The sequence below is a fragment of the Abrus precatorius genome, unplaced genomic scaffold (genome assembly GCF_003935025.1).
Source record: "Abrus precatorius isolate BTA unplaced genomic scaffold, Abrus_2018 Scaffold6, whole genome shotgun sequence".
Classification (NCBI taxonomy): domain Eukaryota; kingdom Viridiplantae; phylum Streptophyta; class Magnoliopsida; order Fabales; family Fabaceae; genus Abrus; species Abrus precatorius.
The window spans coordinates 5,035,648-5,059,965 of NW_020874406.1; the positions used below are offsets into that span (position 1 = coordinate 5,035,648).

At 34.0% G+C, this 24,318-nt stretch overlaps 3 protein-coding genes across 5 annotated transcripts; 1 reads left to right on the plus strand and 2 right to left on the minus strand.

The window, feature by feature from the left end:
* The first annotated feature begins 847 nt into the window (after positions 1–847).
* Positions 848–3,932, plus strand: LOC113870053. Its single transcript, XM_027506651.1, has 7 exons — positions 848–941; positions 1,020–1,147; positions 1,193–1,856; positions 1,945–2,754; positions 2,841–2,959; positions 3,041–3,391; positions 3,771–3,932. Exons 1-7 carry the CDS (start codon positions 848–850, stop codon positions 3,930–3,932), a joined length of 2,328 nt encoding a protein of 775 aa, XP_027362452.1.
* A 651-nt stretch (positions 3,933–4,583) lies between these two features.
* On the minus strand, positions 4,584–8,054 carry LOC113869990 (pentatricopeptide repeat-containing protein At2g13600-like). Its single transcript, XM_027506573.1, has one exon. It carries the CDS (start codon positions 7,746–7,748, stop codon positions 5,121–5,123), a length of 2,628 nt encoding a protein of 875 aa, XP_027362374.1. The 5' UTR covers positions 7,749–8,054; the 3' UTR covers positions 4,584–5,120.
* Positions 8,055–9,462: 1,408 nt separating this feature from the next.
* LOC113868729 (aminoacylase-1-like) lies at positions 9,463–13,409 on the minus strand. 3 transcript variants are annotated; one of them, XM_027504573.1, is made up of 5 exons: positions 12,710–13,339; positions 12,364–12,626; positions 11,924–12,061; positions 10,536–10,784; positions 9,463–9,874 (listed from the first exon to the last, which is right to left on the minus strand). In XM_027504573.1, exons 1-5 carry the CDS (start codon positions 13,305–13,307, stop codon positions 9,761–9,763), a joined length of 1,362 nt encoding a protein of 453 aa, XP_027360374.1. In that variant the 5' UTR covers positions 13,308–13,339; the 3' UTR covers positions 9,463–9,760. The 3 variants fall into 3 exon arrangements, with proteins under 3 accessions (XP_027360374.1, XP_027360375.1, XP_027360376.1); XM_027504574.1 differs by having other exon boundaries at positions 9,466–9,874; positions 10,536–10,775; positions 12,710–13,409; XM_027504575.1 differs by lacking the exon at positions 10,536–10,784 and having other exon boundaries at positions 9,565–9,874.
* Positions 13,410–24,318: the final 10,909 nt, after the last annotated feature.

Below are 24,318 nucleotides of genomic sequence, written 5' to 3' on the forward strand. Positions count from 1 at the left end.
TTGTTCTTTTTTAGTGGTTGTTGCAACGCTTACTTTGTAATTTTGGCAACCCCCAAAACCTACTTCCTTGCATGTAATTGCACGAAGGGATAAAATCTTCTAGATTAAAGTTTCATATGATTCATGCATGTAATTGCATGATGACATGGTATTCTTGTCATAGTAGTCAATAGCGAAAATAGCGGCCGCAATCGCGGTGGAGCGGCCCTTTCCCGCGACGGCGACGCTGTCGCGTCGCGTTTCACAGTAGCGGCTGTCGCGCCGCGATTAGCGGCGGAAAACACCGAAAATAGCGGCTGGAGCGGCCGCTATCTCATTCTCGCGCGTTTCCCCTTTTTGCCCCTCATCTTTTACCGTTAGGGCCCTTTAAGGGGGGGCAATTTTGGAATTTTGACCCCCCTTTATTTTTCTGAATCATCTTCTTCAACCCTAGCCTCCATCAGTCTGCTCTCCTCTCTTCTCCCGTCGGTTCTCTCTCCTCTGTTCTCGGTTCTCTCTCCTCTGTTCTCGTTTCTCTCTCCCCTGTTCTCGGTTTTCTGGTCATCCTCTGTTCGTTGTGCTCTGTTTTTCCGGCGAGACTTCCACTTGATTTTCCGGTCATCTTCTTCGTCTCCGGCAAGCTTCTAAGGTGACCCAAATTATTTTGAGTCATTTTCTTCATCTCTTCTCATCTTCTTCAAGGTCAGCACAACTTTCCGGTCATCTTCTCCAACTCCGGCAGACTTCCGGCGAACTTTCCGGTACTGAACATTTTTTTTTTCCTATATTTTTCTCTGTTTTTTTTTTCTCTTCTCTGTTTTGATTTTTCTATTATTTTCTGTTCGAAATTTCAAAGCTTAAAGAAGTAATGGCTACTCCTCCCAATCTGTCACAAGGAACCGGCTCTGTTTCAATTTCATCCTGTGCATTAGTGAAGCCTTCAGGAAATAATTTGGATATAGGTTGGCAATGGAATAGTTTGAAAGATATAAATAATAAAAAGTCTGTTACTTGTGACTTTTGTGGAAAAACGACTACAGGCGGTATTACCCGAGCAAAGAGGCACCAAATGGGAGTGAAGGGAGATGTTGATAAGTGTCCAAGGATTCCCAAAGAAATAAAAGAAACACTAATAGCAGCTCATGAGAAGAAGAGAATTGAAAAAGAGGTATATTTACTTCAGCATGATGAAGATGATGATGATGAAGAAGAGGTGCAAGAAATTCAAAATATTCGTAGTGGAAAACGACCTGCAACCTCAAGTGTTGCATCAGTTTATGTTAGTGGTTGTAATGCCACCAAAAAAGGAAAAAATGTCAAGGGCCCATTGGATTTATTATGGTTAAAGAGTCCAGAAACAAGCATCAAATTAGCAAAATCAAAAAGACAAACAAGTATAAATGATGCTTGTGTCAAAGAGGCAAGAGCAAGAACAGTTCAATACATAGAGCGATTCCTTTGTAGGAATGGAATTGCTTTCAACGTTGTGCGCTCAAAAAGTTTCAAATTAATGGTTGAAGCTATTGGAAACTATGGTCCACATCTAAAGCCTCCTAGTTATCATGAGTGTAGAGTTCCTCTTCTTAAAAAGGAGTTAGAGTATACAAAGGAAATGTTGAAAAGTCGTGAAGAAGAAAGAGAAAAATGTGGATGTTCAATTATGTCAGATGCGTGGACGGATAAAAAAAATAGAACATTGATCAATTTCTTAGTAAATTGTCCAACTGGTTCTATGTTTGTAAAGAGCATTGATGCATCTGCTTATATGAAAACTGGAGAAAAGTTGTTTGAGCTCTTGGATAGCTTTGTTGAAGAGATTGGAGAGAAAAATGTTGTGCAAGTAGTTACTGATAATGGAAGTAATTATGTATTAGCCGGTAAGAATTATTCTTAACTCCCTATATTAATTTCAGTTACTAATTATTTTATTAGTTTCTAATTTTAGACTATGCAATTTAATTTTAGGTAAGTTGTTGCAAGCTAAAAGACCACATTTGTTTTGGACTCCATGCGCTGCACACTGTATTGACTTGATATTAGAAGACATTGGAAAAATACCTAGAGTCAAGAGAACAATCCAAAGGGGAGTTACTCTTGTGGGTTTTATTTATAATCATTCATTGACTTTGAATATTATGAGGAAGTTCACCAATAAAGCTGAATTGGTTAGATATGGAGTGACAAGGTTTGCCACAACATTCCTCACATTACAAAGGTTGCATAATAAAAAAAACAACCTTAGAAAAATGTTCACTTCCGATGAGTGGTTAAAGTCCAAAACAGCCAAAGAAGCTAAAGGAAAAAGGGCAACAGACATTGTACTTATGCCTTCTTTTTGGAATGATGTGGTTTTCTGTCTTAAGGCTATGGGGCCACTTGTGCAAGTTTTGAGACTTGTTGATAATGAAAGAAAGCCTGCAATGGGTTATATATATGAGGCAATTGATAGAGCTAAAGAAAGCATTCAAAATGCATTCAAAGGAAATGTAGACAAATATAAGGAGATTTTTGCTATAATTGATAGAAGATGGGAGTGTCAACTTCATCATCCATTACATGCTGCGGGTTATTATCTGAATCCTCAATTTTTTTATAGCAATAAACAAATTGAGAATGATCCTGAAGTTGTGGAAGGCTTGTATAAATGTATTGAGAGGCTATGTACAAGTGAAGATGATGTAGACAATGCTACAGTTCAATTGTCAACATATAGAAGAGCTGAAGGTCTCTTTGGTTTAAGTGGAGCAAAAAGACAAAGGGCTACAATGGCTCCTGGTAAGAGATTTGTTTAATTTTTTTATTGTAATGTAATTATGTAGATATAACACAAAAAGGTTAATAAGTTGATGCATAACTTGCAGCTGAATGGTGGAAGAATTATGGAGTACGTACACCACATTTACAAAATATTGCTATTAGAGTGTTGAGTTTGACTTGTAGTTCATCTGGATGTGAACGAAATTGGAGTACTTTTGAGCACGTAAGTAAATATCTGAATCCTCAATTTAAAGTTCTTTTATGAAAAGTGAAAATCTAATATTTCTTTTTTATGGTAAAATAGATTCATTCTAAAAAGAGAAGCAGACTTGAGCATCAAAGGTTACAAGACTTGGTTTTTATTAAATATAACCAAGCTCTTAATGAACGTTTTGAGTGTTCTGACGTGGTGGATCCTATTATCTTAAAGGATGTTGATGATAGTAATAATTGGTTGCTAGAAGGAATAGCTGGAGATGATGAAGATGCTGTAGATGAATTAGTGTTTGATGATGATAACTTGACTTGGGGAACTGTTGCTAATGCAATCGGGGCTAGTGAACCTATAACCTACACTAGGCAACAAGCTAAATCAAAATCCAAGACAACTACAATTGCTTCTTCATCTAAATCTAAGGGAAAAGGGAAAGAAATTGTACAAGAAGAAGAAGAAGAAGAAGAATGTGATGACGAAGACTCTGAAGAAGAGGAGGAGGAGGAGGAGGAGGTTCTTTACAAAAGTAGTGATGAAAGTGAAAATGAAGAGGACATTGCAAATCTTGGAGATGAAGATGATGATAATTATTAAAATATTTGTATTTGAATTGAACACTTAGTATTTTTAAACATCTAAGCATTAGAGACTTAAATTTAGTTAGTTAAATTTATTTTTATATTTTTTTGTTACTTGTTATTGACATCTAAGCATATATATATATATGTGTGTAATTTAATTAATGAGTTTATGAGTATATTTATAATACCTAAAATAGCGGCCATCCCGCTATCCGCTATGCCGCTATAGCGTTTTTTAGGTTGGCCGCTCCGCGCCGCTATCCGGGATTGACTACTATGATTCTTGTGAGCATCCAACCTTTGCAACAACATTCATGATTGTTTTACCTCACAACAAACTTATCTCCTATATAGTTGATATGTTTAATCTAAAATATTTGGTCCCTATCCAACTTGTGTAATTCACCATAACAAGTAAAAAAAAGACCATATTAAAACTACATTAATAAATAAAGGACCAAAGTGAAACTTAAACAAAAGTTACAAGACTATTATAAAATATATTAAAAAAGTTAGTAATCACATAATATTATCTTATTCTATGTCTAATTCCACGCTATCAAAGTTAGTAACACCATCAATCAATTTTAATAGAGAGGACTAACTTAGAACATATTTAAAATATATGGAACCTATATAAAAAAAAAAGGTTACAAGTCAGAAAGTCAAAACAAACACGAGAATTAAGGAGCCAATCTATAAATTTAGCCAACGAGGAACTAATTATTTATTTAAGCCTTGTCACGATTGAAGCTAACATTTCATGTGGCAAATTTTATGTAAAACATTTTTTACTTAGTCATCACTTAATGATTCTCAATTAACGGCAGGGATTATTTTCTAAAAAATAAAACTTTGCATGATTAAAGCAGACAATTTTGTAGGGACTAATTCTAAAAAATTGTATATTTTTAAGGACTATTTACTTATTTAAACCAAATAAAAATTATAATGAGTGATGTGATACGAAAAGAAGATAAATAGAAAGAAAAGGAGGATAAAGCATAGATGTAAGAGAAAGAGTGTGCAGATATAAGAGTTTTTAAAGTAAAGCTGCTATTTTCTCTCACAATAAACCAGGTCAACTTCTCAATCAATAGAATAATTTCTTTTTCCCACATGAATCATGTGCACCCTGTACATTTTGTCTTTCCCAGCATGAGAGTTTTGTTTCTAAGTTCAGTTTCAAACTCTATCCTTATTTCAGAATCAAACTCCTAATCATAGTTCCCTTTACATTATTATCTTATTGCTAAGGATTGATTACAATGCCAAGTGAGGACACCGGAGATTTCTGGTTGCTATTCCCTCTGTCAACCTTTTCCGCTTCTGTTGATATTTGGAATTTGTTAATGACACTGACTAATGTTGGGTTTTTCCTTATGCCAAAAGAGCTCTATCAAGAGAAGTTAAGCAACATATATATATGACTGTTCTGTCAAAACTCCTATTTAATTGAAATAAAAAATGATGCAACAACTATACACTTTTAAAATAATGATTGCTGACTATTGACAGGGAAGGAAAAATGCATAAAGTAGAAGCAATGGGAGAAGAAGCAGATATAGAAGAACAATCTGTACCACAGACTACCAATAATCTCCACAGGAGCAATACCCATCCTTGAAATGATGAAATCGATAACCGTCTCTCATGATAAGTTCCCTTGAGGTGACCAAAGACAACAACTTTATTACCAAGTGACAATCATTGCAGACACGAAGATTTTTCATTACACGTATAGGCATCCAAGATGGCAAACTAAGCAACCCAAAAGCAAAAGCAAGCTTTTCACTATGGTATTTCTGACTCCTATGGGCAGAAGAGACAACACTAGTATATCTTCCTGTATCTTCTATCTTCTTCAGCATCTCCTCCAGTTTTATATAAATCTCCTTTATCTGTGGATGATCAGTGTCAGCAACAGTGAACACATGTACTCTGTTATCAACCTCTATCCAGCTACAACCTGGACTCTTACAAATTCCTTTTACTTTCATAAACTTTCTCATATCAGCAACATTTTCTAACTCTCCAGACTCGGCATATATATTTGCTAGAAGGACATAAACTCCAGAATCCTCAAAATTTAATTCCATCAACTTCTTCACTGCAGTTTCTGCTAGTCGTGAATCGTGATGGATTCGGCATGCTCCTAGTAGGGCACACCAAACAGTGGCATTTGGCTTGAAAGGCATACCATCAATTAAATTCTTGGCCTGGTCTAGTAGCCCAGCTCGTCCAAGCAGATCTACCACAGAAGCAAAGTGTTCATTTGTTGGAGAAATGCCAATTTGAGTCATGGATTCAAAGTAATGTTTCCCTTCAACTACAAGCCCCATGTGGCTACACCCAGATAAAACAGCCACGTAGCTAATATGATCAGGTTTGCATTCCGTCTTTAACATATCCTCAAACGTTTCAATTACTTTCCTACCTAAACCATTTTGAGCAAATGCTGCCATCATAGCATTCCAGGAAATGCGGTTTTTCACATGTATTGAATCAAAAACTTTCTCTGCTTCTTTGATCTGTCCACATCTTGAGTACATTGTAATAATACTATTTGCAACTGAAACATCTGAACTTAGACCAAACCTTATAGCATGAGATACAACTTGCGTCCCAAGTTTTATAATAGCCAAGTCAGCACAGGCCCGGATTGAAGTTGTAAAAGTGATACAATCTGGTTTGACATCTTTGCTTCTCATCAAAACATACAACTTAAGGCCTTCTTCTGAGAATCCATGTTGAATATATGTGCTTAACATGGAGTTCCAAGTAACGACATTACGCTCAGGCATTGTATTAAAACATTCACGGGCTGCTTCAATGTCTCCATTCTGAGAGAATGCAGTGATCATTGCTGTCCATGATATCCTATCTCTAAGTGGCATTAATCTAAATGCAAGATTCGCTTTTTCCACATCTCCACACTTCGCATACATTGTAATGGTTGCATTCCCTATGGGAATAGAGGAATCCATCCCACTTTTGATTGTATACACATGAAGTAGTTTCCCAATGGCAGCATGAGTTTGACCTGAACAAACCCCAAGAACTGTAGCGAGAGTAAAATCATCCAACACCACAGAAGCCTGTCTCATTTGTTTAAATAGTGCCAAAGCATCTTCACAGAGTCCAAACTGTGCCATCCCGGCAATCAAACAAGTCCAAGAAACTTGATTGTGTTCCCCTAAACTGTTGAACACACGCCTTGCCAACCCTAAGCATCCACATTTGGCATACATGTCTATGACACCACTTCCCAAAATCTCATCCAGGCTATCATGTTCCATGCGAAGAATCCGAGCATGCAAATGCTTACCCCATTCCAGATCAGAAATGCTGGCACATGCACTAAGTACACTACCATAAGTAATGAAATTAGGTCTAAAACCCTGATTGCACATCTCCGCAAACAGACTAAGACATTGAACCCCAAGGCCGTGTTGAGAAAACACTGAGATCAGCGTGTTCCAAGAAATGGAATCACGTTCGGGCATTCGGGTGAAGGCATGGAGTGCTTCATAGGGTCCGCGTAATTGAGAGTATCCATAAATCATACTGTTCCAACAAAACAAACTTGGGCTTTCAATGTTGAGGAAAACCGTCTCAGCCAAACTGATTGCTCCACACTTGACATACATATCAACAAGGGAGTTGTGAATGCAGGTTTGGGTTCCAAAATGTAACTTGATGACATGGGCATGCAACTGAAGAGCCAGCTGAACCGAGGCAAAGCGGCCACAAGCCTTCATTGCACAAGTAAAGGGAAAGGGGTCACAGTTTTGAATTTGAACATTAGAGTCCCGAAGCATTAAAGTGAAAGTTTTGATGCTATGAGCAGGGAGAGCATTTTGACAATAGCCAGATATCATGGTGGTCCAAGAAACAGAATCTCTCTCTGTCATAGGCATTTCATCAAACAAGTGTTCTGCTTCACTCATCCGACCCGAATGAACCAAGGCATTGAGCATTGTGTTCCAAGTGAAGGTATTGCGATGAATGGCTTCGCGGAAAGCACGAAAGGCATCGTCTATCAAGCTGCAATTAGAGTACATGTGGAGTAGATTGTTGAGTAAGAAAAGGGAAGCGTCCAAACCGGAGCGGATGAGTTGGGCGTGAAGTTTGCGAGCAATGGGTGGGGATTTGAGGGAAGACCCACACAGCTTGAAAGCATCGTAAAACTTCTGAGAAAGTTTCATGTAAGACATTTGGTTTGGTGAGGTTCCTTACTTGCTAAATTAAGGTGGTCATTTGCAGAGTAAGCAAAATTCTAAACCAAAAGAAAAAAAGAAGGTTGTGTGTGTAAATCAGTGCAAGGAAGTGGATGATGATGTTGTTGTTGCTCACAAACCGTAAGCTTATGTGTGGAAGTGGAACCACGAGACCTGCGAGTGGCACGACGGCTTCGCTCTCTGTGACTGTGACCCGTTCCCTTTGGCTGCTGCTGGTAGCCGTTACTCTCCTCCTCCCTTGGAAACATCTTCCTCCCTCTGTCACCCCACTCACAACCCCCTTCTCACGTCGACTAACATAGACAGTTATTTAATTTTATAATGCACGTTTCTCTTTTTTCAAATATTTGTCTTAATTCTCTTTATATATATATATAACAATTATCATTCTTTTTTTATCAGAATAATAATTCTCATTCTAATTTAACTCTTTTTTCTTTTTTTTTTTTAGATATTGATATTTTGTGTATTTAAAATTAACTTAATTATACTTTTTTATCTATATACTTTTAAAGTAGTTGCAATTTTAATTATTTATATTTAATTTTAATTACTCACTTTAATCTTTCAAGTTTTTAGAACGTATAATTTTGGTTTTTCTAATTTTTTAAATATGCTACTTTGGTTTCTCTAATTTTAATTCTTCATATATAGTTTATCTAATTTTTCAATTATTTAAATTAAGTTTATCATTAAAATTTTTATTATATTTTATATGTTTTATTTTTTATTTTATTTAAATTTTTTTATATTTTTATTAATTATTATATAAATTATTGAAGTACAAATCGTAGTTTAAATATTTAAAAAATTAAAGAGACTAAATTAAAAGTTTAATTAAGCCTATACTCGTTACTTTCTAATATCCCTCCTTCCAAGTATCACTAAAAGTAAAAATATACATAATTTAATATTTTATTTTTGTTCAAGACCATCGGCATACGGAAACTATTCATTACAAAATAAAATTTAAAAGTTCTTTTCTGCTCTTACTGTTTTTTTATTTATAAGACTTAAAGTTATGAAATTATTTTAAAAATAAAAAATTAAACATCTTATTAATTACACTAATTGATTATTTAAAAAAATATATATTACTCTTATTTTTTTCTAAATGTGTACATGTGTGTGAAATAAAAAAAATTATGCTAATATTTAGAGCATATTGTAAATACCTACTTATGTTATATTCCTTCAATGATTATATAAATAAAATTAAATAAATTAATAAAAATTAGTCTGAATAACAAATGACTTATTATCTCTCTAGTAATTTACTTACTAGATTTAGGTATGCAACTCAGTCATATACGAATTAGATTGAATGAGAAACAAAATAAATTAATTAATAAATAATAGATATGTTATTCTTAAATTATAGACCTATATATTAAAAAATAAATATCAATATTTTTCTAATCCTACTTAATAAGAAATAAAAATTTATTTTTAATTACATTAATTTTTAAATTTCTTATATATACTTATTTATTATAAATTTATATTAACGAGGTATTCGCTGTATTCATTCATTTAATACGTAAAACACTAATTTAATCATTTATAACTAAATATTTTTAGAATAAAGTATAAATTTATGACAACTATTTTGTATTAATATTGATAAATTAAGTATTTGTTTCTTATAAATAGAATGAGATAATATAAAATTTTGTAGACTTAATATATTCTTATTTAATTCAACAACTTATATTAATGAAATTTAATGTACATAAAAAGTTAATACCCAATGTAAGTTTCACGAAACTTGTTTCTAGGATAAGTGATCCCTACTTATACACACATGTTCGACTCCGGTAGAAACTATTAACCATTGTCTTCTCCAATTTAATGATTGACTAATTTTAAAACATTGCTCTTTATACTTACATGCCAGAAGCTACTTAACGAAGTCCAAAACTACTGTTACATCGAAAAAGGCAGAAAAATGGGCATTGGGATAGGGGAAGGAGCCACACACGATTTGCTCATAACTCATCTCTGGATCCTCCATCTCTTCCATGATCATCGAATGATGCATATTCCTTAATTATTGACTCATAGATTTCTATCCCTTTCAAGTATACATCTTTGTTCAGAAACTGCATAAAGGAGAAGTAATGCTCAAGTAAAGGTTGAAATCCGAAGTCCAAACTAAATGCAGTTACAATAAATCCAGAGACATGCTCGCAGAGGAAAGGAGATAGAGGAACACTAGTGCAATTTCATAACACAACAAAGAAAATAACAGAAGAATAGGAGTCAATTTCTATGCCAGTGATCTGCGAGACAAGCTATTTAAACAAAAATTGTTTTTCATTAACACAACGTCCAGGTACTACCTTCTCCCACTGGCAAACAACCAAACACAAACAAGTCTACAAAATTTCTCAGAATAAACATAAAATTTTCATTGATTTATGGTGACACTTCTCTTTCCAACAGACTAATCTCTGGTCTGGCAAATAAGAAAAGCAAACGAGCCTAAAGTCAACCCAAATACGTGTTAAGAAAAAACATGGGGATAAATAGAAGTCTAGAATCAACCTGAAAAAATTTAATCCACCACTACATTGTTTTAGCCAAGACAGAGCTAATGCGATGCATCTTCATGAAAGCTTTAACTTAATTAGGACTTACTGCAAGCCTCAGTTCTAAATAACTAATCAGATATAGGATTCTAAAGACAATGACATCACTTGTGCAGATAAGCATATAACAAAACGATCAATTATGCACACAACTATAAATTAAAGGAATCACCTCATCGTGGTCATGGAGTAGAACAGGTGTGTTTGCCATAGGAGAAAATCCAATTGCTGGTAAACCACGACTGCGAAAGAAGTGTGAATCTGTAGAGGCAGGAAAGACCTCTGGCTTACCATGTTTCCCACCAGCCTTTTTGACAGCATTTTCTAACAGGGTCCACCAGGGATTGGAACCATCAGTTTTCGTGAGGATTGGTTCCCCTGACTTACCACGCACTGGTACCTTCTGTATGAACTGCCCAAGCTAAAAGAAATGAGATGGGGAAACAAATGAAGGGCTAATTTGATCTCAAGAAGAGGGAAGTACAAAAGTACATAAATAAACCATCATGTATACAAATACTCTTCCATTATTTGTATTTTTCCTTCAACATTTAAAAAATTTATACTTCAATTCATAAAGCCTAACCAGGATTAATTAATTCTCCCCAAAAAAAAAATACCTCTTTAATGTCTTCCACTCTTCCTTTAGTTTACATAGTAAACAAATCTAAATTAATTTATCAATTTCAACAAGTTTCATTTTATTTTTTTTAGCATTTGCTTTATTTTCCATATACACATGTGAGTACATACTGTTTAATGGTAATCACTGTTAACAAACAAACATTGTGTGATTACAGTCATCACACGTGCACCCACACCCTATATATATCCACGCAAACCAAAGCAAGAAGCGCCAGCACCTTCACCAGGCAAAAGCTTGAAACATTCTGAAACTAATGACCAAAATAAAATTGAACCAACTGACACAACAGAACTTATAACGAACAGCATTCATTATACTTCAATTTACACAAACCACAAAAAGAAGGGTTAGTTACCAGAATTCTAACCATCCAAACAAGTGAGAGGACAAAATCTATATTTTATAAGTGCTAGGTAGATACTTGGCAATGAAAATACAGATTTATCTATTACTTTAGCAAAGCAAGAAAAAATTTGTACCTTTTTTCCTTTTTTTCTATCTTATAAGCTTTTGGGTTATATTTACTGAAGAATTGAGAGAAAACATTTTTTTAAGAAATTACATGCTTCTAATTAACAACCTGACATCTAAGGCTTTGTTTTTATCATAACCTTAGGTTAGTGCTAGCTAGAATAGAAATGGTATTTTCAACCCTTTTCTTTCCCTCGTTTTCTTTTTCCTAGATCTAAATGCACAGCACCATTACCCATGACATTATCTTTTTTTCTCGTTGAGTGGGTAAACAAAAATTGCAGAAGATGAAGGCCATGATCTGATACATTCTAGTGCAGATTTTAACTCTAAAAAAAGAAGAAAGTTTCTATGCCTGCAAATTTATATGAAAGTAAAAATCAAAGCAGTGAGTCAACAACACTACATGGAAGATATATATATAAAGCGGATTAGGTAATTACGGAGAATGACATATTGCGGGAAGAAGGTGCCCATTCTTGTGCAATGCGCCTTTCCAACGATTCCAGATCAGAAGTCGGCGGCACCCTAATATCAAATCCAGCTTCTGCTTCCGACGGCTGCAAATTCATAACAAAGCCCTGGCAGACACCAAAACACAAATAGAATGTAATCATATGGGACTAAGGGATTGTTCAATCACAGTAGTATCAGAACAAATGAGATGCGTCATGTCAGTTCCATAGTAAGCATGGCTTTACAGATTCCAGTCAAAAGTGATAAAAGCAACAGAAAACATAAAGTTGAAATAGAAGGTGTATTCTACTCTATCTATTCAATTCTACGACTATGATCATAACATAGATATAGATAGATTTATAACCATACATTCATTATACAAGCCAATGTAAGGTTTAAAGTTGGATGGAGTTCCTTTACTTACAGTTGGAGACGGAGTTCCAGCCTTGAGAAAGGCCATATTAACCGAAATAACATCACCTTCGGCTTTCAACCCGGCTTTGATCAAGTCCAATTGCGAGGTGCGAAACCTTCTGATGCTCTCAATGCTCTTCAACAGATTCTCCATTGCAGAGTTATCATAAAGCTTGGAACCATGACCGGGAGCCCCAACGGCCTTGATCACCAACCACAATGGACTCCTCTCAGCGTAGAACACCCTGTAATGATCATCCGGCGAGGCCAACCCTGATTCATGATTCAAAAAACACTGAGTGAGTGTGAATAAAAAGCTGAACTCAATAGTAATACTAATTTATTTTGTTAGCCACCTTCATCGAGCACTATGCCCACATTCATTTGCTGGAAGATCTGAGATTGCACGAACTTTTCAGCGCCGTCGTGTCCACCAATCTCCTCGTCGGGGGAGAAAGCGACGTAGACGGTGCGGAGAGGGTGGAAGTGTAAGGCCTTGAGGCGGCGAATGGCTTCGAGGTATTGCATGCCGACGCACTTCATGTCCTGAGAGCCTCTGGCGTAGATGCGTCCATGGGAGTCGATGTGGGCACTGAAGGGGTGGTGGGTCCACTTGTCGTGTTCGGATGGAACGACGTCGGTGTGAGAGTAGAGGAGAATCGAAGAGAGGTGAGGGTTTCTCCCTTCCCATTTCAGAAGGACGAGTGGCTTCCCTTCTGCCAACTCTATGATTTGGGATTCCAGAGAGAGGGCTTTCCCTTCCGACAGAAGGAAATCGGTTGCTTCCTTGTAACGCGGGTTGGGTTGGGCAGTGTTGATTTTAAGGTACCGTTGGAATCGTGATATGATGCTGCTTTCTTCTTCCTCGATTGATGATGATGATTCAACCCCTAGTTCTGATGTTAATGCTAAGGAGAGTAGAAGAAGTATAATGATTCTGCAATTGGACACCATAGTCAACGCTCAGTGCACACACTCTCTCACGGCCACTGGCGTTGCCTAGTCTAGGACTACCACTCACTTATGTTCCTCCAACTATTCTTTCCGTCGCATACTGCAAAATTAACTCTTTCCTGCTTTTTTATTTATTTTTTATAAAAAGTTTCGTATATTATATGCACAAAACTAAGAATTATATTAGTGTTAAAATTGCTGCCAATTTCACATCTAGAGCATGTGAAACTTGGTTTTAAAAAAATAAATAAAAATAGTAGTGGTAGTGCACACGTTAAAAATATTAAAAATAACTATGATTGGTTTCCGCGTACAAAACTTTAACAGTGGTCTTGATGTTGGTTTCGGAGCGAGGTGTCTATAAGTAGGAGTGATCTCCTGTCGGTTTTGGGTGGGTTCTGGTAAAAAAAATTAACTAATTATACTTAATCAAAATGTTTAAAAAAATATTTAATGTTATCTAATTTTTTTTTCAGATAATTTGGATTGGGATATATTGAATAGCTTAACAAGTCGGTTAATTAATTTGGTTAAATCTTTTATTAATGGAGACCTTCGGACTTAGAACCACTTAATTATAGTCTATCTTTTTGTGTGCCAAGTTGGCCTTAAGCTCCATTAGATTTCAGACACACGTACTGTCGTACACATATACAGGAATGAAATCCATTGATAGCAATATGTTTATTTATACATTTAAAAAGTAACTCTCAACTTTACTATTTATTTACCCATTTTACATATATAATCGATCGGTTTCAGATACTGACAGTATCATAATTTTATATTCGTTACTGACTTTATTTAACCATTTTAATCTAAAAACATTATTCTATTCATCTAAAATTTATTAATATTTGTTTTTATTCAGGTAAATTATTCGAATTCATACGAATCGAAATGGATTGATCGAATCTGCTCACCCCTGTCTATAAGCATGGAATTCACTTTGATTTGATTTTTACCGCAAAGGTTGAACAGTGTACATTGTAGCTAAAAAATGTGCACTCGCGTTGAATCATCACTTCATAATTTATTACTTGCACGCTCGTATCATTCCTTCCACGACACCAAGCCTAGGAATCCATATTTTTTTTGGTTGGCAAAACTGTATATTTAGTTTAAGTGAAAATAGATTCGTTTAAATAAAAATACAGAAAATGATAAAAAAAAATTATGTAAAATTAGTTTAAGTAAATTTTATACATTCGAGAAGATAAAGGCTAGGTGTAAGAAAAAGAAAAGACTAAGGATGAATGGAGATAAAAAAAAAATGGATGATATAGGAATGACGGCGAAAGAAGAGGAAGGTAGAGAGTTGAGTATGAAAGAAAGATGAATAGATAGATATGGGATAAAGTGAGAGTTAGAAGAGGAAGAAAGGAATTGAGCATGAGATAGAGGGTAAGTTTGGAGGATAAGAGAATAGTTGAGTATGAGAGAAAGAATAAGGTTGAATATGAAAGCTAAAGAAGGTTAAATATGAAATTAAACAGAGAGTGTTAGCATAAAGAGAAAGAAAAGAGAAAATTAAGAGAAAAGATGCAAAATTTGCTTAAACTAAAATAATTTACTTAAACAAATCTAGAAAAATTGACTTAAGCCAGAAAAGATAGCTTAAGCTAGTTTTGCGTAAAAAAAGTTTGTTGTTTTGTACATTTTTGCTTAAGTAAAAATAGATTAAATATCCAATATCTGTTAAAACTGGAGAAAATCTGGATTCTATGTAGAGAGCATTAGAAACTTTGTATGTTTATAACAAGTTTTTTATATTTTTTTCTAAAATATAGTAAAAATGAAAAAAAATTATCAAAATAAAGTATATAAGAAACTTTTTTTATTTTAAATTTTTTTTGTTACATTACCTTAAGTGTTGTTTTATTAAAAAAATAAATATCTGATATGTAAAAGCCTATACTTCTTTTTTAAGTATTCTTAGGATGTTGGTGATATTTCTTCCATCTATCAATGATTCTATATATTTAAATATTATTTTTTTTATTAAAAAAATAAATGTCAATTTTTACTTAACTAACACTTATTTTTTATTATGTTAAAAAAGATAAGTGTCAATTTTTACATAAGTGACACTTATTATTGTATCTAAAAGTTGATCATGTAAAGAACGAAACTTATAGTGACATGGTAAAAAAAATTTGAAATAGAAAAAATATTTCTTAAATATCCTATTTTAGTAATTTTTTAATTTTTACTATTTTGGCATTCGACGGTAAAGTGGCTTGGTCTTTCATACTGATCATGACCTAGAAAATTATAAACATAACTTCACGCATTTTGCAGTCTAACCAAACCTTTGTATATATACAAGCACAATGTATGGTAGATCCTACCACTTTAGGGTAATCAAAAGGCACATTGTATCCTATTGTCATTTCTAAGGTAAATATAATACTTGAGTCATCATTATTATTTACAATGAAACTATAATGGCATAACCGCCGTCATTTTCTACACACATAATTTAGTCTACTACTAATAATAAGCTCCAACCACCTAACAAGTCTATGGGGATTTGTCATCTTTATTTTCTAAAAGGTTTTGTAAGGATGAGTGTTTCTTCTCATTACCAACATAAGTTCACAATTATATCAAACAATACAAACAAGAATAATATATTAATCAATCAAACAGTACAAATCATGTTCATATGCATACAATAATTATCAAATATTCAATTTATCTTATTTCCTTTCTACTAATTCTTAGGTTTCTTATTTCAAACTTTCACTGTCCCTGAGATCCCTTGAGGTTTTCCTTAACATAGACAGTTGTTGGATAACCACAGCTATACGGATATAACATGTGCCGACTCGGCTCCTTTTAGTAAAAGCATGGTCAGGAGTTTAGGTCAGGAAATAAGTATGAGGCATGTGGTGCTTTTACTCTCATTAGTTATGAGCAATTCAATAAAAGCATTCATCACCCTCATTTTCCTAAGATTCCTAGAATCGTCTCTATCTTCCACACTCTCAATGTAGTTCTAAACTATTCACACTTGTCCTTAACATTTTTCCCTTCTCATCAGCATTTCTCTTCATATTCATTCATCACCCTCATTTTCCTAAGATTCCTAGAATCGCCTCTATCTTCCACACTCTCAATGTAGTTCTAAACTATTCACATTTGTCCTTAACATTTTTCCCTTCTCATCAGCATTTCTCTTCATATTCCTTTTCCTTTTTCATATTTCTCATTATGACTCCACTCTTTTCATTAGTCATTGTAGCCTTAACTTATCACTTTATATCAAAATGTTATTCATCTTTTTATTGTTAGATATTTTATATGTGGACTAACATAAAATCAAATTTTGTTATAACTTTAATTTAATTCCAGATTAATTAAGTGCCAAAATATTGAATTGTGTTGTTTAATCCCATATTATAAATAATTATTGTTATTGGGCTTATTTGTAATAACTTTAAAGTTAGTTGATATGGTTTTATGGTTATTGTTATTGGGTTGAGCCATAGTAGGTAGGCTTGACCCATCTTGTTATTAACCAGAGAGACCTCTGTTTCTAACCATTTCAGAGTAACTGTTGCCTCATTAAAACAATGTATGAAAAAAATCTGAAAAGGTGATAGAAGGAGTTCTTTCTATTTTTTGTTTCTTTCTCATCAATCAAGTTAGCACTTAGTCATGGACTCATCGATCTTAACCATTTCGGGTAATTCTAACACCTAATCCTATTATAGTGTTTGATGTCTTTGGACTCAGTCCACAATACACATTTCAAGTCATCAAGAATAAGAAAACTCATATTATCATCGAGATTTTTTAGACACATATTCACAAACAAGGAATACACAACCACATCCACACGAGCAGAACACATCAAGTTATCAATAATGGAATAAAGCTTTCTTTACCTCAATGGACAAGTTTAGCGAAGAAACCTAGTGGAAAAGACTGTCCAAAAGACTGAGGTCGTCCTACACATTATAAAGAAGAATATCCTTTGAGAAGGGATAAAATAAAGAAAATAGAAGTGAGAACGAAGAGCCAAGCTTTGAGATACTCACCAATGATTCTGTAGAATTGAGGTTTAAGCTTGGATTCAGAGTAACTTCAAAGTTTTAAAGGCTTTTCTCTCGATGAGGGAAGAGAGAAAAAAAGTTGAAAAATATTTTTTGGATTGTAATATAAGTTTATGGGTTAGATTTTCTTAAATACCATTGAATTCTTGTGCGCTCTTGCTTGAGCGAGACCATTCTCACCTAGAAGAGCCCTTTCTTACTTGAGCGAGAAAACCAGACAGTGGTTCCTCAATCTTTTTCTATAATTTTCACTTGAGCGAGAGTCATTCTAGCCTAAAGCAAGAAGACGTCTAGAGAGTTAGACATTTTTCCTGTGAGTCTTCGCCTAAGCAACTCATCTCACCTAAGCGAGATCTTTGCTCGCTTGAGCAAGATCATTCTCGTCTGGACGAGAGGATAGTTTTGTCTCGCTTGAGTGAGACTCATCTCGCTTGAGTGAAAATATCCTAAAATATTGTGGTTTTGGGCATACTTGTCTCACTTGAGCAAGACTCACTGCACCAGACTTCTACCAAAACATCCATAAATAATTTCCAAACACATTTCAACACTATTTAATATCAAACAATTCATCAACTAATAAATAAGAAAGAGGGTGTTACACCACTTATTATTTTGTTCCTTTTCTAAAGGTAAGATTTATTACTTGTTTATAATTAATAAAAAAATATATATAAACATTAACGTTATGAAGAGTATAGGACTTTTTCATCATTAAAGACCAAAAAATATTAAATTATCGATATAGGATACTTTTGAAACAATTTGCCACAATAGGCAAAATGAAAAATTTGATAATTGCAAAACTCATCTTAATTAGGTGCCACTTTAGGAGGAATTAACACGTGATAGTGCAAGAGTAACTCTCACGTGACAACATCATTACATAAGGATTAACGATGGAAATAAGTTAGGCTAGATTAGGCTTTGCATAAATAGGCCTGGTCTGTTTAATAATTTTGAAGCTTGAGTCTAACCTATTATTTGTCATAGACTTTTTATTAAGCCTAGTCTGACCTCTTTAAAAGCCTGATTTAGCCAATTAGCCTTTTTAACAGCCTACTTCATATTGAGACATTTAATAGGTTATTAAGCTTCCTTGTAAATAGGCTATTAAATTATCTAAATAGGTATGTCCTTTTAAAAGTCATAAGGCTTATATCGAAATAAACTATTAAAAAATTGATTCAACGCATTGAATACATATAATAAAATTATATATTCCTATTTATCACTTTTAAACAACATAGACGTGATCGAAATATTGCATTGTAAATCAGTATTATGCGTATAAAATATGCAAAAGACTCCAACAAGTAGGGCGTTATCTCTTAGAGGGTATGTAGTAAAGATCTTCTTCAACCCTAACGAAAAGAATTAAAGTTTTTAATTTAATATTTTATTATTTAAAATTTTAATTTATTTAATATATTATTATAAAATTTAAATAGGCCATTCTAATAGGCTTAATAGGTTTTTTCTCAAGTTCAAGCCTAACTTATTTAATTAATTAAACTTTTTAAAAAGCCTAAATTAAGCTTATTAATTAAATAGATTAGGCCGAGCTAGACTTTAAAAAGGTTAGACTGTAGGCTCCTGTTAGACAGTCTAGCCTATTTATATCCCTAAGGGAATTGACATGTATCAATGTTACATAAGTGGTTTATCTTGAAAAGATGCCATTCATGGAGATTTTGTTACCGTATCTTCATATGGTTACTACTTGAACCTCTTTATTGTGCGTGAAAATGAACTATAAATTGTGTTCAAACCTTCAGAGCCTGATGCTTAAGTTTACATATATCCCTTTCTTTTTGTAACGTCTCATATTTTATAATAATATTTTAATTACTATATATATATATATGGGAATTTCCATGTGTTGGTATGTTTGAGTATATGATGATGATGTGTATTGGATGGTGGTGTGAATGCATGATGTGGATATATGCGTATACGTGAGATGAATGTGGATGCTGATTGTGCATTATGATTGGATGTGCTGAATTGGTTGAAAATAAGATAAGTGAATATTTCTGGGGTGTTCTTGTTGTAGCGAGAAGGCCCTAAGAGAAGGGAGTGAGATTGTGGCTTTCTCGCTATAACGAGAAAACAACAGTGAGGGGTGCATTTCTGAGTCTCGTTGTAGCGAGATACTGCATAAATTAGGGTGCAGTTTCCTTTGAGATTTTCATTGTAGCGACAAGGGACGTCGCTACAGCCAGAGATGCCTCGCTGTAGCAAGAGTGTGTCGCTGTAGCAAGTGTGTAGCGATCAGAGGGGTATTTGAATGGTTTAGGGTTCAAAAAATTTATTTCCCATCCATCCCTTTGAAATCCTTTTGATTCTCTCTACTCTCAATCCGTTCTTACCAATTAAATTGTCTCCAAAATCGTTTGAAAGCTAAATTGAAGCTTGAAATTGAGTTTAGTACGCTTAGAGGTAAGTTTATGAGTTAGGGTTTTCGGTTTCTCGTCCCCCTTTCTTGTATTCTCAGTTTCTCATGGGGATTTCCATGTTTTAGGGACGAAAATTCGTGTAGAGAGATATTCTATCATGGATTTCGTGAAGGGTCTTCATTCTAAGGTAAGGAAAGTAAATCCCAAACTCTAACTTCTCTTGAGTAGTTCAAAATGAGGAATCCTTAAATACTTAATAACTATATAAATGTAAATTGTAATAAAGGCTCTGAATAAAAAGGTCTTCGAGGAACATTAGGATTTTACTAAGTAGACATTGATAGGAGTGGTCGGAATATGCTATTTGATGCTTTTGGAATAATGGATTATGCTAGACCTTAGGATAGACAACTTTATTATTATTATTGAAAAGATGTGCATGTTGAATCGTACGATTGGGCTGAGTCTGGAGGTGTCTGGCCTCCGACACATTATATTAATCTGTGTGATGTATAAATTATTTGAGGATTTTTTGTGTCGAGTATTTGTTGATGATTGTAGTATGTGGATATTGGTTGAACTAAGTTGTAATGAAAAATGTTAGAGTATTGTGAATGAATGAGTTGGCTGGTGGTTCCATGAATTGCTAAATGTTGTGATGTTTGAGGCATGTTAAATTAATTGATGGTAATTGGTGAAGCATGATATATTTATGTTCTTTAATAATTGGGTATGCCAAATAAGTGAAACCATGTTATTAATAAGAGTGTTTGAATATTCTTGAATAAAGGAAAAATTGTCTGTATGACATGATCCTAGTGCCACAGTAAGCGTGATTGAGTGCAGTGAGCGCACGTGTGAATGAATTAAATGAAATGTTGAAAAAAATGATTATAGTATGGGAGTCAGGATAGATGAATGGATGTGATTGTAATACATGTATTGCAATACGACCCAAAGGATGTACTCATAATATATGTATTGTAATACACCAAGTTATTTGGTCAAGACTCACGTATTATGACACGTTGTCCTATAAAAGGGTGTGGAAAAGAATGAGAAATGTTGGTGATGAGTTTAGATAACTCAAAGATACAATGGGGGTATAGAGTCCAGAGAAGATTTGGGAAATCTTGGGGAGATGAGGGTGGTGAATGCTTTGTGTGAACAAGTGCACATTGATTTGCTAAAAGTGGAAGCATTCACAGGCCACACAGTCATTTCTTGACGAGACTTCTAACTATACATTTGCTAAAAGGGGCTAGAGAGGCACACATGTATCCGTGTTGCTGCGGCTATCTAAGCTATGAAGTCCTCAAGGGATCACAAGGACATTGAATATGAATGTAAAATAAATGTGAAAGTGTGATGTATATGAAGTGGTACAGAGATTGTACAGTTGTAATACATGCATTGTAATATATCGATTGATGTTGTTATGATATATATGTTGTAATACATCGATGGGTGCGATTAGAATGTAACGCCCCGAATTTTGTAATATTAACTATTGATAATTATATAAATCTAAATGTATATTCATGTGTGTATTTTTAAATATATGTTATGAATATGTATATATATATATATATATATGTGTGTGTGTGTGTGTGTAGATGGGTGTATGCATGACTGGTTGAGCTGAAATAGGCTAAGTGCCTAAGTACAGGGCGAGATACTGGACGGTTCTCGCTGTAGCGAGAGGGCCCTGAGAGGAAGGACTGAAACTGTCACTTTCTTACTGTAGCGAGAGAAGTCTCACTGTAACAACAGAGCGACAGTTTGGGATGCATTTCTGGGTGCAATCTCGCTGTAGAGAGAGTGTCGCGACCAGAAAAGGATTTAAAAGGGGTTAGGGTTAGGGGAGAGTTATTTCTCCCTCTCCCTTCGAAATCCCTTTGATCCTCTCATCTCCAAACCTTTTTTCACCGATTATATTGCCTCCAAAGCCGTTCAAAAGCTTGATTGAAGGTTGGATTTGTGTAGGGAACGCTTGGGGGTGAGTTTTAATGGTTAGGGTTTCGATTTTTCATTCTCTTTCTCTATTTTTGTGATTTTTCTAGGTTCTCATAGAGTTTCTCCATGTGTTTAAGAAGAAATCCATGAGGGGGAGCATCTATTAGTGGATTTAGAGTGTGGATCTTCAATCCAAGGTAAAGGAGGGACTCTACCCTATCCCAATGCATTATAATTCTTGTGTGTTTTGTTGATTAAAGCAATGTGGCTGAGATAGAGAGTAGGAATTGTGTGTTGAATGGAAATTAGTGTGTAATGTGATGTGTGTTGGAATACTTAGACCCCGTGTGGGTGATTATGTGTGATGGATTGCCTTTGATTGGTGAAATAATGTTGTTGTGAATAAATGAAGGCTATGTGCCGTATATTGTGAACAAATGTGGGCCTAGTGCCATGTATTTAAATGCAATGTGGGTTGTGTGTCGTGTGTAAGCATGATTATTACATGCGTGAATTAATATGTGTGAATGGGCGTGTTAGCGCCGTTGTAATGTACTGTGAATGGTTTAGCGATACACTAGGGGTGTGGGAGATGAAGACGGTAGAAATACCTTAGGGAAGAGGGAGTGGTGGTGACACCGACTGTGGAACGGGTGCACCACAGGCCATACCCTCTCTTCCTGACTAGACTTTTGACCACTATCTTTGTTGAGCGACTCGTGACTGCCCATGTGGTATCTGTGAGGAAGGGGTAACCGGCGACCATTCATAGTGTAAATCTGTGATCACAGTGCTACATTGAGTGTGGCTGTTGTGCGTATGCACGAGTTTGTATATTGTGCTTGTGAATGTGAAATGTTGCCTGTGATTGTATTTGCTTAATGTATTGATAATGTGCTGGAGGTGAGACTTTATGCTGACTATGTGCTTTTGGGTAGTGTAGAGTACTCACCCTTACATTCATTTTTCAAGTAACCAAGACGATCAACACCGAACTCAGTGAAGGGATGGATGGACTGCTATAGGACATAGAATTTATTTTGAAAATGTTGAAATTGAACTAGTCCTGTAGCAGTTATTTGATATTAATTTGTAACCCTTCACTTATTTTGAAATCTTTTATGAAAAATTTGGTTATTCAATTTGTGAAATTATTATTTAATTAGAATTAAATTTAAGGTGTTACATAGGACACATGTGTTGTGACATATCGATTGACATAATATAATACATATATTGTGATGTGCAGATTAGTAGAAAGATACATGATCTAAAGTGGTGAACATGATTGATTGTTTGTTCTGTGTGCCCCTTTGTGATGGTGATTTGGTGATTGAGTGTCATTGCTTATGCAAATCCATGTAAAATAATATTTCTAGCTTTATGTATAAATATGTAATTATCTTGCTCTTGTTAACCAGAGATTTAGTGGAGTAGGAGGTACTCGCTCTTACTAATATTTTTAGGTGATGAAAGTGAATAGACAAAGGTGTTGGGTCTGTCCTAGAATCATAATCGAAAGGTATTGGAAGGAAGACTGTTCTGTAAAGACTAAAACTATTTGAGAAATTGTGTTGTTTTATCTAATTATAATTTGTGTTGATCAAAGTTTGTAAATGACTCTAATGTCAGATTTTAGAATTTAAATCCTTGAGCAAATTTTGGTTGTAAGGAAAATTTTGAAAATGTTTTTAGTGGAAATCTGAAATTTATATGTATTTAAAATGAACTAAATGATCTGCTAGAAGTAGAAATAAGTTTTATTTGATTACTTCAAAGTTTTACCCTTAGAAGCTTGGCTCTGTTTTTGGAATCTTATGAAACTTTCATAAGAAGGAAAAATAAACATTTGTCTTTATTCTACTATTATTTTCATGAATAGAATTAAATTTATTTTTCAATTGCCATAAAAATATATTTATTCGAATAAAGAAATGAGGTTGTTACACTTTTGCCTATCTTTTTTACAATTTTAAGTCTATGATTTTTATTTTTTGTTGTTAGTGAAATTTTTGAGATATTTTGGTAACTAATTTTATTTTAAAATTTATTTTGGTTGTTATTATTTTAATTGTATGTCTCTTTTATTATTCTTGGTCAATATGATGAAATATTATTGTGTATAGTTTTTTTAAATTCTTTTCATTTAGTTAAATTATTGTATTTAAATAGCTTAATCATTAATTCATTTTAATTAAATAGTATTTAAAATATGAGCAAAATTATTATAGTTTTGTATTCAAATGAAAAAAATTATGAAGGAGTAGAAGGTTTAATGTTAGAAGAAATTTTTTTAAAAAAATGATACAAATAAAATGTAATATTAGTTAAGATAAACTTAAGAAGAAAATTTTTATTAAATTGAAATTAGGAAAAAAAATGAAATTTCAAGTGTAACTAGTAGATTTTATATGTCATGAAAAAAAAATTTCAAATATGTAATGATAAATATGTTCAATGTATGATAAATGCTTTTAAACAACAATTACCAATTGCAATACTTGAGTTATATATTGATATTGATTAACTGTAATAGAAAAGCTATTAGAAAGTGGTTTCGCGTCATTTTAGAGAATGGTTTAAATCACTCTCACT